The following is a 16,844-nucleotide window of genomic DNA, read 5'->3' as shown; positions in this document are numbered from 1 at the left end:
ATCTGACTGAAATATTAAAATAAGTATAAATTTCCATTAAAATTTGCCTAGCTCATATTCCTGCTAAGTCACAATTACTACTAGTTTACAGATGGTTTCAAAGGACTCACTGCTGAATTCTCTATCCAGCCCCTCTCTCTACTTCTCTCTAGTTAGAATAGAAAGCTCCCAACTCTATTCATGAAATGGCCTCCCACATCCCATCTGTCAGATCAGTACCACATCCTTATTTAAATTCTCCTTCAAATCTATCTGTTCATAGATGTCTACTTTTCTTAAAGAAATAGGAAATAGACAAATCATCTTTTTCTCTCACTTACTCAACATTTACTAACAGTAGAGCACGCTCTGTATCTGGCACTGACTATAAAGATAAATACGGTCTAGCCCCTGCTGTTAGAGGTCTTACAGTAACAGCAGAGACAAAGGGCCATATACAAGAAATACGTAGAAAAATGAAAATCTACAAAACTAGAGACTCATTAGAGGTGGCAAATGAAATACAGGAAGCAGTCATGAAATCACTCCCAGGTTTCTAGCAAACGTGATTGAGTAGATAATGGCAGGAAATAGCGAGCATAAAGAAGATGATAAGTTCAAATTTGAACATACTAAATCTGATTATCTGAGAGACAGTTAGATAAAGATGTCCTTCAGGCAGCTGGAGCTAGAGAATCTGAAGGTCAGAAGAAAGGAATGAACCAGAGATAGATTTGAGAGTCATAAGCATACTGGTAATGTTGGAAGTTTTGGGGATATGCAGAATGAAGAGAACTGTAGGGTAAGAGCAGATCCATAGGAAACACCTACAATTAAGGTGTGGGAAGAAAACTGAGGAACCCATGAAGGTGAAGGAGAAAGAAGAGTCAGAGAGGTAGGAGAAAAACCTGGAAAATAATTCTGCCATAAAAGTGAAAAAGTACTAGAGAGTTTCAAACAGAAGGGAATTATCATTGGTGCCAAGTGTCAACATGAGGGAGATTGGAAAATAATTAGAAGAAATAGAATCAAGGGAAGAGTATTCTTAGACATGAGTGATTCAAGAATGTTTAAAGGCTGAGGGAAAGGAACCTGTAAAAGGAGTAATTGCAGAAAACAGGAGTAAAAGATGAAAAATAATATGGCAGTCTTGAAGGAGAAGGGAGGGAATGGAATCAAAGGCAGAGGTGGAAGGGTAAGTGTAAGCAGGAAGGCAACCTCATCCTTTGAAACAGGAGATAAGAGGTAAAGATGGTGTGAAAATAAAGCTGGATATAGGTAAAAGGGGCAGGCATCTGATGATCTAGCTCATGCTTAATGTCTCAATTTTCCTGTGAAATAAGAGGCAAGGTTGCCTGCTGTCAACCGAGGAAGTAAATATTGAAGATAAGTTTGAGGAGAGTAGTAAAGGTTTAGAATGGCTATCAAGCCAACCTCTCCCCTTATGCTGTTGCTGTTAAAGGACAGTACATTTTAAATTTCAGAAAGTGATACATGTTTATTTATTTATACCATGCCCTGCTTCAGAAAGAATTTCAGGCAGCAAAGTGATATGTAAGTATTGTTATATAGTCTATCAAGGGCAGGATCTGCAACGTTCCAGTGGTTTTCAGGCAAAAATGAATGCAAATTAAACAAGGTATGAGAGCCCATGATAAAGTCAGAGAAGCTTTCCCAGTCTATTCATTCCCCTAGCCACTTAACAGCATCATCAGTAATCAGAAGTCTTCCACATCTAGAATTCCATAAAAATGAACTATGGTTCTAAAGAAGAAGAGGATGAAGGATCTTTCCCCTGTCTAGTTCTTATTCTCTAAACCTTAGTCTCTGGAGGAAAAATAAATGAGTCCCAAACTTTTAACAAGCAGGCTTCAAGTTTGGAAAAGCTAAAGTTATAGGAAGAAAGCAAAAAATATAAGTCACATCCTAAGTATCTTTGGTTATTCTTCATTATGTTTTAACTTTCAAGTTAAGAGACATCCTAATAATTTATTAAGATATAGCTTATTAAAAATGAATCAACAAACATATTGATTACCTTCTATGTGCTGAAGAGGAAACAAAGGAGAATAAAATAAGATGTATAACTTATATTACCTGTTCCAATTGTCAAAACTTGTTCAAATATACAATTTATTGGAACCTTATAGATAAGTAGACTTAGATTTAGTCTTAAATAATAAAATGAAGAAGGGCAAACCTGCAATGGTGGATATTTGGCTTACTGGGATAGTGGCAGCCTTCTGTAGATCCATCTTTATCTTTTTGGCCTAACAGAAGAGAATAGCGAGAAGGCAGGGGTTTTTTGTTTGTTTGTTTGTTTTTTATTTTTATTTATTTATTTTTACATGGGCAGGCACTGGAAATCGAACCCAGGTCCACTGGCATCGCAGGCAAGCATTCCTGCCTGCTGAGCCACCGTGGCCTGCCCAGAAGCAGGTTTTTTTTTTTTTAATTAAAAAAAAATTAACAAACAAAACATTAAGATATCATTACATTCTACATATACAATCAGTAATTCTTAATATCATCACATGGTTGCATATTCATCATTTCTTAGAATATTTGCATCGATTTAGAAAAAGAAATACAAAGACAACAGAAAAAGAAATAAAATGATAACAGAGAAAAAAAAAGATTATACATACCATACCCCCTACCCCTCGCTTTCATTTACCACTAGCATTTCAAACTAAATTTATCTTAACATTTGTTCCCCCTATTATTTATTTTTATTCCATATGTTCTATTCTTCTGTTGATATAGTAGCTAAAAGGAGCATCAGACACAAGGTTTTCATATTCACAGAGTCTCACTGTGAAAGCTATATCACTGTTCAGTCATCATCAAGAAACATGGCTACTGGAGCACAGCTCTACATTTTCAGGCAGTTCCCTCCAGCCTCTCCGCTACATCTTGAACAACAAGGTGATACCTACTTAATGCATAAGAATAACCTCCAGGATAACCTCTCAACTCTGTTTGGAATCTCTCAGCCATTGACACTTTGTCTCATTTCACTCTTCCCCCTTTGGTTGAGAAGGTTCTCTCAATCCCTTGATGTTAATTCTCAGCTCATTCTAGGGTTTTTCTCAGTCCTTTGATGCTGAGTCTCAGCTCATTCCAGGATTTCTGTCCCACGTTGCCAGGAAGGTCCACATCCCTGGGAGTCATGTCCCACACAGAGAGGGGGAGGGTGGTGAGACTGCTCGTCATGTTGGCTGGAGAGAGATGCCACATCTGAGCAACAAAAGAGGCTCTCTTGGGGGTGACTCTTAGGCCTAATTTTAAGTAGGCTTTGACCTATCCTTTGTGGGGTTAAGTTTCATATGAACAAACCCCAAGACTGGGGGCTCAGCCTATAGCTTTGGTTGTCCACACTGCTTGTGAGAATATCAAGAATTTAACTTGGGGAAGTTGAATTTCTTCCCACTCTCACCATTCCCCGAAGGGGGCTTGCAAATACTTTTCCAGTCACTGATCAAATCACTCTGGGATTCATCAGGGCATCACTCTGGACAAACCAACAAAATCTCATGTCCTACCTGAGATTCTAAGTACTTATGACATTCAATCAAACTATCTACATGAGTTATATTAGGAAATGCTCTAGCTAAAATATAAATTTTGTAACAAATAAACATTTTTTGCTTTAATCTCACCCATAAGGTGACATTTTAAAGTATTAATTATCATCTATTTTCTGCACCCTGCAATAATGACATTCCTTTGTTCTTCCTCATGCAAAACATTTTTAAGATTTTTACATTGTACATTTCACTATTATTATACACTCTAGGCATTCCTAGATTATACCATCTCGATCTTTACCATCTATCTTTCTTTCTGATTTCATTTATGTTGCCAGCCCTCCTCAGAAGGCAGGTTTTGAAGAGATGAGCAGGTGCCACTTAGGACAGGGGAATGTGATACACTAGCTACATTCTTTTGGTACACAAACTGTGGGGAGCACAATCAGGCCCAAATAATTCTTGATACACAACTATTCTCTACCTGACTGTCTTTGTTGCTGGTGAGTCCCTCAAAGGCCAACACACACTGACTGGAAGCATCCTGCAGTTGCTGGTACCACTGCATTGTACTGTCTTGCACCTTCACCTGGAGGTCTGAGGAATAAGAGACTTTAGTTATACCTAGGATTTACTGAAACTTAATATAGGGCATGCATGGTTCTAATCATGTTATTTATGTATTAACTGCTTTAACTGCCACAATAACCCTATTAGGTAGATACTATTTTCATCTTCAGTTTACAGATAAGGAAACAGGCACAGAAAGGTTACATAATTTTCCAAAGTCACATGGCTAATAAGCAGAAAAACTAGATTACTACTGATCTGGTTCCACAGCCAGCATTCTTAACCACTAGCTATACTGATTTTCACATGTATTAAATGAATATATACTTTTATTTATTTAAAATAAATTTACATAAATACATGCATCTATTTAATTTAAAGTATTTGTTTAAAATATTCAGCAATAGCAATATTTGGGAAAATACATCTTACTAGAATTATATAGAATCTCACTCCTAATGGAAGGTGTGGGAATCTGAAGTCAGGTTCCACATGAACCAAAAATGAATGTGATATATTAAATAAAAGTCCTGGTTAATTGTCTTGCAGCTTAACAAATATTCAAAACACATTCTTATTTTTTCACATTCTGAAACTACTGGATTTAAAGGATGGCAATCACACCAAAACCTACCTTTATTCTGTTTTCCTGTTAGGCTCTGGCTGGGAGCTGGGGACTCTTTATGGACCTCTGGCCCCTGCTGCTTCAGTGATTCTTGCTGTTTTACCTGGGCCTCCTCTTCTTCTTGCCTACGTTTGTCTTCACAGGCTTGAGTGATCTCCTGCTGCAAATTTGTAAGGAGGTCCCGCATTTCTTGCAGAGCTCGCTCAGCCACAGCTTGGTCCTCTGTTGTAGGAAAGCCATTCTGTCAGAGTGACAGGCAGAGCTTAGTGGCCATTCCTTAGTTAGCCTTGAGGGGCTCAATTATACCTCAGACAAGTCAATAAATGTACTATACACACATAAACACACCATCACCACCCCACCACAATTGTGTTTAATGGCAGCATTATGAGCCATTGAACGAACAGACCAAAAATGATTTAAATAACTCCTACAGACAGGCATTTATTGCCAATTTTTTGCTATTATGCCACTGAAATGAACACATTTATATCAACATTTCTGCATATTTATTTCCTTAGGAAAAAATCTTAGAACTGGAATCGCTAGAACAATGGAGTACCCACATTTAACATGTTGATACTTAATGCTTTACTTTCTCTTAAAGGTAATACCAATTTACAATCACATCTACAATATCTGATTAAGGATTTTTCTGTGCTCTCACCAGCACAGAACAGAGCAATTTAAAACTATATATGCCCACTGCAAGGTGTTAATAATAGGGTGGTATATGAGAACCCTATATTTTATGCATGGTATTTTAAAATATTATCTGAAAATATGCTAGATACAAATAATTTGCATTCCACATATTAATGATGATCTTGAACTTCTTTTCACATGTTTTGAACAACTACATTTCTACTTCTATAAGCTGCTTAGTGGGCTGGACACAGGACAGAAGTGAGAATAATTTATTTATCCTCTCCCTGTAAATCCCTTCACTACTCAGCACAGGGTTGGCCCATATTCCCAGTGTCGATTCCTCGTTCCAGTTTCAGAGTAAGCAGAGTGGCCCTTGTGCACCTACTGGAAGCATATCATGTCTGGCCCAGCCTCTCTGGTGGTAGCTTGAGGGACTCACAGTCCCAAAATTTAGCCTCTGTGTAGAAGGCAGCTCACCAAGTTCTCCTAGAGAACACTGGGAGAGCAGTTAAATTGTGCTGCCTAGAGAAAGGGATTGCTGGCGTTTGTGCCTGGGAATGTGAGGAAACTGTTTCCTGAGGAAGAGGAGATATTTGTATCCGTGTAAATAGGGGAATTCCTAGGGCCACAAATGAATACCAAAGATAAGATCCACGGGTAGAAAGGCTCACGGAGGAGGGGTGTAACTCTGGCCTGGAGCTATTCTCATACAATCCACTGCATGGACAGGCGCTGAAGGAGAGCACCTGTATAGGTCAATCTGCAGACTGGTTAAGATACGCTCCCCCCCACTTTTTTTAGTCCCCACCATTGAAGGAAAACTCAGTCATAACACGAGCTGGAAACAACTTTAGGAACAGATGCCACAAGGTCTACATTTCAACGATAATACATTAAAATATCAAAATGTCCAGGTTCTACCAAAAGGTTATAAAACAAAATACGAAGTGATAGCCCAGACAAAGGAAAAAACTAAAGTTGTCAATGAGGAGGACCAGACCTGGCAAGAAACGGGGAAAACTCAACTTCCCCAAGTGGAGAATTCTTGATATTCTCATAAGCAGTGGGGACAACAAAAGCAATAGGCTAAGCCCCCAATCTTGGGGTGTGGTCATATGAAACTTAACCCTGCAATAGATAGGCTAAGTAAGCCTACTTAAAATTAGGCCTAAAAGTCACCCCAAAGAGGACCTCTTCTGTTGTTCAGATGTGGCCTCTGTCTCTCAGCCAACATGACAAGCAAACTCACTGCCCTATCCCTCTCTACGTGGGATATGACTCCCAGGGGTGTGGAGCTTCCTGGCAACGTGGGACAGAAATACTAGAATGAGCTGGAACTCAGCATCAAGGGACTGAGAAAACCTTCTCTACCAAAAGGGGGAAGGGCAAAATGAGACAAAACAAAGTGTCAATGGCTGAGAGATTCCAAACGGAGTCCAGAGGTTATCCTGAAGGTTACTCTTATGCATTGAATAGATATCAACTGTTTAGTTTAGGTGCAGTGGAGAGGCTAGAGAGAACTGCCTGAAAATGTAGAGCTGTGCTCCAGTGTCCATGTTTCTTGAAGATGATTGGATAATGATAGAACTTTCGCAATGTGACTGTGTGACTGTGAAAGCCTTGTGTCTGATGCTCCTTTCATCTACCTTATCGACAGACTAATAGATCATATGGATTAAAAATAAATAAATAATACAGGGAACAAATGTTAAAATTAATTTAGTAGATTGAAATGCTAGTGATCAATGAAAGCGAGGGGTAAGGGGTATGGATATGTATGAATTTTTCTGTTTTCTTTTTATTTCTTTTTCTGAACTGATGCAAATGCTCTAAGAAATGATCATGATCTGATAATATTTGAGTTATTGATTATATAACAAGAATGGAATGATCATATGGTGAGAATGTTTGTGTTTGTATGTGGTTATGTTTCATAAATAAATTTTTAAAAAAAAAGGTTATAAACATACATAAAATGAAATAGGAAGTGATGGCCCAGGCAAAGGAGAAGATTAAAGCTGTCAATGAGAAAGACCAGACCTGACACACACCAAACAAAGACATTTAAAAATGCTTAAAGAGGTAAAAGAAAATACAAAGAATTAAAGGAACTCAGGAAAATGATAGGTGAACACAAAGACAATATCAATATAGAGATGGAAATTATGAAAAGGAACCAAACAGAAGAGTAAGAGATACTGAAAAGTCCCTAGAGGGGTACAACAGCAGATTGAGCCAGCAGAAGGATCAGTGTACTGGAAGATAAGACAATTGAAATCATTCAATTGGAGGGGGCTGAAAGAAGGAAAAATGAACAGTGAACAGAGTCTGAGAAACCTGGCGTGTACAAGGGAGCCTCAATGAATTTAAATGCTGATTTCTCGTTGGAAACCATGGAGGGAAGAAGGCAATGAGATTACATATTTAAAGCACTGAAAGTAAAATACTGCCACCCAAAAATTCTACATCAGCAAACTGTCTTTCAAAAATGAGAGAAACATTCCCATATAAACAAAAGCTGAGGGACTTTGTTATTACTAGACTGGCCATATAAAAGATGCCAGACAGGCCCTATAAGAGTTCTACAGGTTGAAAGGAGTGGACAATAGATCGAAGCCGCATGCAGAACTAAAAATCTCCAGGGTAAATATAAATGTTAGGACTACTGTATTTGTAACTCCACTTTTTACTTCCCACAGGATCTAAAAGGCAAATGCATAAAATACAAAAATAAATCAATGGTTTTGAAAGCATAACATATAAACATGTAATTTATGACAAGAATTATATAAAGTTGTGACAGAGAGTTATAAAAGTATAGTTTATGTATGCTACGGAAGTTAAGCTGGTATCAAAGCAAATGATATTGTATGGATTTAAGATGTTCAATTTAAGCCCCATGATAACATAAAGAAAATAACTGGAGAATATGCACGCTCATAGAGACAGAAATTAAAGAACAGGTGCTGGGGTTAGGGTAGGGGGAATGGAGACTTAATGCATAATAAGTGTAGGGTTTCTATTTGGGAAAATGGAAGAGTTTTTAAAATAGAAGGTGATGACGATACCACAAATTGTGAATGTGATTAATCCCACTGAATGGTATGCTTGGGAATGATTGAGATAGGAAAAGTTTATTTTGCATATATATACCCATAAGTAAAAAAAAAAAGAACAACTAATGGTACAAAGATAATTAAATGCAATATATGATCCAGGGGATGAGATCTAGCAAGGAAAGAGAAAGGACTCAAAGGGACATTTCTGGGAGATATGAAAAAAATTGGAATATAGACTGCAAATTTTATACCGATTTAAATTTATTAAACTTCATAACTGCACTTAAGGTGGTTATATAAATGAATACCGTTGTTCTCAGGTAATGTACATGGCAGTCCTAAGTGTCCACAGAGCACAATGTATACAACCTATACGCATGGGTTCAGAGAACAGATGGATGGATAGACAGACAGATGAATGGAATGATACAGCAAACATGGCAAAAAATTAAAATTGGTGTAGCTGAGTAGCAGGGTGGATAGGTTTATGTTGGTATTTATTACAGGGTTGGTATTACTTTTGTAACTATCTTGTAAGTCTGAAGTTATTTTTAAAAAAAAGAAGATAATCATGACACAAGAATAAAAATACAGAGCAAGTAATGACAATCGCTAAAAGATGGAAACAATCCAAATGCCCAGCAACAGACGAGTAGATTAACAAAATGTGGTATATACATATGATGGAATATTATGCAGCAGTAAGACAAAATGACACCCTGAACCACATGACAAGATGGATGAGCCTGGAGGACATAATGTTAAGTGAACTAAGCCAGACACAAAAGGACAGATACTGTATGATTCCACTTTTATGATTATGGTGAAGGTAAAATCAGGCTTATAATACAGAGTATAGGGGATGTAGAGATACACAGAAGCTTGAGATGGGTGAATAGTTTGCTAACGAGGTTGAACTTAATTGTAAGGGAATAGATAGAAGTGAAGGTAGTTCGCTAATAGGGCTATAAGCAGTATTACAATATTGAAGGTGAACATGATTGAAAGGGGCTGCATATACACATGTCCCACCAATCAACACTAAAAATATAAATAAGTTCTTGCATGAACTACTGCAAAGGTATGAATCTTGTAAAAAGAGTATATAATTTTGGGGTATGGGGAAAAATGATATTGCATGCTCTGCGCTATGTTTAACAGGAAAACATCAACAGTACAGCAGCAATAGCAGGGATACATGAAGTGGGGAGGGACAAGAGTTGGGGGAGGTTTGGATTTTCTCTATGGTGAGGGAGTGTTTACTGGCTATCATTCTCTTAGGAGCAATGAAATTCTCTAAAATTGAGACAGTTGATGGACTGTTGACTTTGGACATTATACATGAGGCCCAGTAGATAGAGGTGGCTGAAAGACGGACTGACTGAGAAGTAGATTGGCAAACCATAGTATAAATACATGATTGAACACAGTGCTGCTACAAAAAGGAATGAAGTTGTGAGGCATGAAACAATGTAAATGAAACTGAGGACATTTGGTGAGACAAAATAAACTAGAAACAAAAGAGCAAATATTATATGATCTCATTTAGAAAATACTTATAAGAAAACTGTGGCCTAGGGTATAAGCTCTTAGAGCAATCACATTTAGCCTGGAGTGGTAATTCTTATTTTTGGATTTTGGGGGGCTGTTTTATATAACTTGGTATTAGAGATAGAGGTAAGAATGAAGCCACTCGGGTCAGGATTAAAGTAACTCAGCATACAAGAGTAAGGAAGAGCCTCTTTGTCTGCTGGCCCGGCGCGCGGCGCCCACGTCCCGCAGCAGCCGGCCTGCCCACCCTCCTCTCCCCTCTTTATCCACCGGCCCGGCGCGCGGAGCCCACGCCCCGCAGCAGCCGGCCCGCCCGGCCTCCTCTCCCCTCTTCCCCCTCCTGCTTCGGCGGCTCTCCAACCACCACCGTGCCCTCTTCCGCTTTCACCGGCTCCTCCGCCACTGGCCTCGACAGCCTTGCCACTCTCACCTTTCCTCCTCCAGAACAGCTACTGGGGGAGTGGAGACAATACAGAGCAGCTCCCGGAGCCACGACGGAGATCAAAGGGACAGCGTACCCCATCCTGGAACGGCTGACTGTCTGGGAGAACCAGCTCCGGTGAGATCACCGAGGGGCGCGGGCTTTCCCGGGCGGGACGGCAAGCGGCTGGAGGCCCTCCCTTCCTCCTTCCCAGGCCAGCTGGCAGAACTGGGCAGGCGGTCCCCTTGGGCCGCAGCGGCTGGCGCCCCCAACACGCAAGGGCCCCCAGACCAACTGAGAGAGGTGGGTCGGAAATCCCCAGACTGCGGAAAACGGTGACCGGGGGGTCCCTTCCAAACACGTGACTCCCCCGGTCCGGCTGGGAACAGTGCACTCTCCCGGGCTGCGACAGCTGGCGCCCTCCCGCCACACTTGGCGCCCCGGGCCGACCAGGAAATTCGGTCGGGCGCTCTCCCGTGCTGCGGCAGCCGGCGACCCTCCCCACGTTCGGAACCCCGGGCCGGCTGGCACTCGGATTCCAAGACGCTTCGGCTGCTGAACCTCCCCTACGGCGAGAGTTTTCCAGAGTTAAAGGACCCACAGCAACTTTCACTGGTGGAACCCGTAGACAAACGTGTGCCACGAGCGCCACCTACTGGGCAGGATAAGAAAAACAGAACCCAGAGATTTCACAGAAAAACCTTTCAACCTGTGGGGCCCAACACCCAGGGAAATCTGACTAAATGACCAGACACCAGCAGAAGGTAACGGATCACGCTCAGAAAATTGAAAATATGGCCCAGTCAAAGGAACAAACCAATAGTTCAATAGAGATACAGGAGCTGAAACAACTAATGCTGAATATACGAACAGAAATGGAAAACCTCTTCAAAAACGAAATCGATAAATTGAGGGAGGACATGAAGAAGACATGGGCTGATCAAAAAGAAGAAATAGAAAAACTGAAAAAACAAATCACAGAGCTTATGGAAGTGAAGGATAAAGTAGAAAAGATGGAAAAAACAATGGATACCTACAATGATAGATGTAAAGAGACAGAAGATAGAATTAGTGATTTGGAGGATAGAACATCTGAATTCCAAAAAGAAACAGAAACTATCCGGAAAAGAATGGAAAAATTTGAACAGGGTATCAGGGAACTCAAGGACAATGTGAACCGCACAAATATACGTGTTGTGGGTGTCCCAGAAGGAGAAGAGAAGGGAAAAGGAGGAGAAAAACTAATGGAAGAAATTATCACTGAAAATTTCCCAACTCTTATGAAAGACCTAAAATTACAGATCCAAGAAGTGCAGCGCACCCGAAAGAGATTACACCCAAATAGGCGTTCCCCAAGACACTTACTAGTTAGAATGTCAGAGGTCAAAGAGAAAGAGAGGATCTTGAAAGCAGCGAGAGAGAAGCAATCCATCACATACAAGGGAAACCCAATAAGACTATGTGTAGATTTCTCAGCAGAAACCATGGAAGCTAGAAGACAGTGGGATGATATATTTAAGTTACTAAAAGAGAAAAACTGCCAACCAAGACTCCTATATCCAGAAAAATTGTCCTTCAAAAATGAGGGAGAAATTAAAACATTCTCAGACAAAAAGTCACTGAGAGAATTTGTGACCAAGAGACCAGCTCTGCAAGGAATACTAAAGGGAGCACTAGAGTCAGATACAAAAAGACAGCATGGAGAAGAGTGTAGAAAGAAGGAAAGTCAGATATGATATATATAATACAAAAGGCAAAATGGTAGAGGAAAATATTATTCAAACAGTAATAACTCTAAATGTTAATGGACTGAATTCCCCAATCAAAAGACATAGACTGGCAGAATGGATTAAAAAACAGGATCCTTCTATATGCTGTCTACAGGAAACACATCTTAGACCCAAAGATAAATATAGGTTGAAAGTGAAAGGTTGGGAAAAGATATTTCATGCAAATAACAACCAGAAAAGAGCAGGAGTGGCTATACTAATTTCCAACAAATTAGACTTCAAATGTAAAACAGTTAAAAGAGACAAAGAAGGACACTATATATTAATAAAAGGAACAATTAAACAAGAAGACATAACAATCATAAATATTTACGCACCGAACCAGAATGCCCCAAAATACGTGAGGAATACACTGCAAACACTGAAAAGGGAAATAAGACACATATACCATAATAGTTGGAGACTTCAATTCCGCACTCTCATCAATGGACAGAACATCTAGACAGAGGATCAATAAAGAAATAGAGAATTTGAATATTACAATAAATGAGCTAGACTTAACAGACATTTATAGGACATTACACCCCATAACAGCAGGATACACCTTTTTTTTTTTTTTTACTACTTTTATTTCTTTTCTCTATATTAACATTTTATATCTTTTTCTGTTGTGTTGCTAGTTCCTCTAAACCGATGCAAATGTACTAAGAAACGATGATCATGCATCTATGTGATGATGTGAAGAATTACTGAGTGCATATGTAGAATGGTATGATTTCTAAATGTTGTGTTAATTTCTTTTTTTTTTCTTTCCGTTAATAAAAAAAAAAAAAAAGAGTAAGGAAGACACTGCCTGTATTTTAGAACTTCACCTATTCTTTGAGACCAAAGGAAGAAAATTTTTTTATATCCAGAAACTAGATTTTCTACAGCATATATTCTAACTCAACTTGTCTGGATAGATCATTTAAACAAATCCAAACACAGTGAGCCCAGAATAAGAATGAGAACCTTTAATCCTGTATAGCTTAATGTAACAACTGGCTACATCCCAGTATATTAAGCATATAATAAAAAAGTATTGGCAACTCCCTTGAGGGATGGGAGAAAAATTATGGAATTATTAAACTTTATCACTAGGGAAACCCCAGATACTGTGCTAAACATTAGCGACATTCAAATCAATTGGCTAAACCCTTAATCTTGAGGCTTGCTCTTGTGAAGCTTATGTATGTAGTGGAGAAGCTTAGCCTACTTATAGGTATGCTTAAGAGCCACCTCCAGAGGACCTTTTTGTTGCTCAGATGTGGCCTTTCTCTCTCTAAGCCCAACTCTGCATGTGAAACCACTGCCCTCCCCGCTACACAGAACATAACATTCAGGGATGAAAGTCTCCTTGGGAGCATGGAGGATAACCCCCAAGGATGAACTTGGCCCTGACACCAAGAGATTAACAATGCCATAGTGACCAAAAGGGGGAAAAGTATAACAAATAAGGTATCAGTGGCTGAGAGAGTTCAAATAGAGTCGAGAGGCTACACTGGAAGTCACTCTTACGCATGCTTCATAGACATTGATACCTATCACAACTTGCCAAACCCCAACTGTGGTAGCCTGCCAAAGCTGCCAGAATGCAACACACCAGAGATGGATTGGCTTTTAAAAAAAGGGGATTTAGGGAACTCCTCAAAATTAAACACTGTGGCACATCAAAGAACTTTGTCAAGAAAGTAAAAAGACAGTCTACATGGGAAACAATATTTGGAAAAGATATATCACATAAAGGACTAGTATTCAGAATATATAAAGAGATTGTTCAATTCAACAACAAAAAGACAGATAGCCCAATTACAAAATGGGCAAAAGACTTGAACAGACACTTCTCAGAAGAGGAAATACAAATGTCAAAAAGGCACATGAAGAGATGCTCAACTTCCCTGGCTATTAGGGAAATGTAAATCAAAACCACAATGAAATATCATCTCACACCCATTAGAATGGCCATTATCAACAAAACAGAAAATGACAAGTGCTGGAGAGGATGTGGAGAAAGAGGCACACTTATCCACTGTTGGTGGGAATGTCAAATCCTACCATCGCTGTGGAAGGCAGTGTGGCGGTTCCTCAGGAAGCTAAGTATAGAAATGCCATATGACCCAGCAATACCATTGCTAGGTATCTACTCAGAGGACATAAGGGCAAGAACAAAACAGATATTTGCACAACAATGTTTATAGCAACATTATTTACAATTGCAAAGAGATGGAAACAGCCAAAATGTCCATCAACAGATGAATGGCTAAACAAGCTGTGGTATATACATACGATGGAATATTATGCAGCTGTAAGACAGAATAAAGTTATGACGTATGTAACAACATGGATGGACCTTAAGGACATCATGCTGAGTGAGATTAACCAGGAACAAAAGGACAAATACTGTATGGTCTCACTGATATAAACTGACATTAGTGAATAAACTTGGAGAATTTCATTGGTAACAGAGACCATCAGGAGATAGAAATAGGGTAAGATACTGGGTAATTGGAGCTGAAAGGATATAGATTGTGCAACAGGACAACGTAAAAACTCAGAAATGGACAGCACAATACTACCTAACTGTAATACAATTATATTAAAACACAAAAAAGGGAGATTTATTTAGTTAAAAATGAAGTTTTTCAGAGGAAAGGCAGCTAACTTTCAACTGAGGTCCTTTCTTACACGGGAAGGCACAGGGTGATCTCTGCTGGCCTTCTCTCCAGGCCTCTGGGTTCCAACAACTTTCCCTGGGGTGATTCCTGTCTGCATCTCCAAAAGCCTGGGCTGAGCTGTGAGTGCTGAGATGAGGTAGGCTGAGTTGCTTGGGCTGTGCTACATTGAGCTCTCTCATTTAAGCTTCCAGCCAATTAAATCAAACATCATTTATTGCAGCAGGCATGCCTCCTAGCTGACCACAGATGTAATCAGCAACAGATGAGGTTCACATGCCATTGGCTCATGTCCACAGTGACAGAAATAGGCACCTTCACCTGGCCAAGTTGACACCTGAACTTAACTACCACATGTCCATCCCTTGTCAACTTAGCCACTATATACATCACCTTAAATGATATTAAAGTAGCAAAAATTCTGTGGACATAAGAATATCAAAACAAGTTATCTGGTGACAATATGCAAAGGAGGATAGTCACAGGATAAAGGTTTTTAATTTCCATAGGGAGAAATTGGAAGGAACACAGGAGTCACAAGATCCAAACAGTTGAAAATCTGCAGGGCAAACTCCATTGGATTTCCAAGTCTGAAATTCATTTATCCCTCAGCTTTAGAAAGTGGCAGTTCCACCCTTTCCAAAGGCCTGTGCAGTGGCCTGCCTCTTTCCAAATCCACCTCGGGGGACAATGAGGAGACGCCCTTTTTCTCGGCTCCACCCTCTCCAAGCATTGGGGCCATACCTGGGCCCTCTGCCATTTCCGGGGCACACGCTCAACCCCTCCATGTGGTTGCAGCCAGGATCTCCCCAGGCCCTAAGAAGTGTGCTATACTTTCTCCAAGGTCTGAGGCGGCACAACTCTTCCACTGCAATGAGGTGGGAGACTCACCCTCTACCTTCATGGGAAACTCACCCTCTTCGTGTATATGGGTAGGTCCACTCTGCTGGACTGAGATCTCTTGGCTTCAGACCCAAGCTTCCATGGTTCTCATTCTGCAAACTCCAATTTGTTCCTTTTGTGTCCCCCTTTGTCCAGATTGGCAGTGATTGCGTTTATACCAACATTTTCTTCAAACACTCCAGGATTCTTCCATCATTCTCTTCACAATTCCTCCAAAATCTTCCCCTTATCCATCAAAAAAATTGTTCTAACATGTCTGATATTTGCAAATTGCAGCAGCACCCCACTCCTGATACCAAAATCTGTTCTAGTTTGCTCCTGCCAGAATGCAATACACCAGAAAGGGAATGGCTTTTTAAAGGGGGAATTTAATAAGTTGCTAGTTTATAGTTCTAAGGCCAAGAAAATGTCCCAATTAAAATAAATCTATAGAAATGTTCAATCTAAGGCATCCAGGGAAAGATACCTTGGTTCAAGAAGGCTGATGAAGTTCAGGGTTTCTCTCTTAAGTGAGAAGGCACATGGTCAACATGGTCAGGGTTTGTCTCTCATCTGGAAAGGCATGTGGTGAAAACAGCATCATCTGCTAGCTTTCTCTCCTGGATTCCTGCTTCACAAAGCTCTCTGTGAGGCATTTTCCTTCTTCATCTCCAAAGGCTGCTGGCTGGTGGACTCTCTGCTTCTCGTGGCTATGTCATTCTCTGCTCTCTCAGAATCTCTTTCTCCAAAATGTTTCCTCTTTTATAGGATTCCAGTAAACTAATCAAGACCCACCTGAATGGGTGGAGATGTGTGTTCACCTAATCCAGCTTAACAACCACTCTTGATTGAGTCACAGCTCCAGGGAGATGATCTAATTACAGATTCAAACGTACTGTGCTGAATAGGGATTAGAAGAGATGGCTGGATTTATAAAACAGGATTAGGATTAAAACATGGCTTTTCTAGGGTACATATATCCTTTCAAACCAGCACACCAATCAAAACCATTCCTGCCAATCCAAAAGAATACCTAAGGCATTATATAAGATTCTACAAAGGTTCCATGCATTAGGGTAACTTTCCAGAAATCTACAACCTCCAGACGGGTCCCTGGAGCAGATAAATCCTGGAATGC

The 16,844-nt window shown here is 39.9% G+C and overlaps 1 protein-coding gene across 3 annotated transcripts in view; it reads right to left on the bottom strand.

Annotated features, from left to right (window-relative positions):
* The window catches only part of GLE1 (GLE1 RNA export mediator), an 84,517-nt gene that overhangs the window by 10,830 nt on the left and 56,843 nt on the right, over window positions 1-16,844 (bottom strand). For all 3 annotated transcript variants that reach the window (XM_077146468.1, XM_077146463.1, XM_077146476.1), the window contains exons 7-9: window positions 4,714-4,945; window positions 3,994-4,106; window positions 2,180-2,249 (exon numbers count right to left, since the gene is read on the bottom strand). In XM_077146468.1, the coding sequence (XP_077002583.1) occupies window positions 2,180-2,249; window positions 3,994-4,106; window positions 4,714-4,945 (415 nt within the window). The remainder of the gene's footprint in view (window positions 1-2,179; window positions 2,250-3,993; window positions 4,107-4,713; window positions 4,946-16,844) is intronic.

Source organism: Tamandua tetradactyla, chromosome 2 (genome assembly GCF_023851605.1).
Source record: "Tamandua tetradactyla isolate mTamTet1 chromosome 2, mTamTet1.pri, whole genome shotgun sequence".
In the NCBI taxonomy this organism is placed as follows: Eukaryota; Metazoa; Chordata; class Mammalia; order Pilosa; family Myrmecophagidae; genus Tamandua; species Tamandua tetradactyla.
This window is presented reverse-complemented; position numbering and strand designations above follow the sequence as displayed.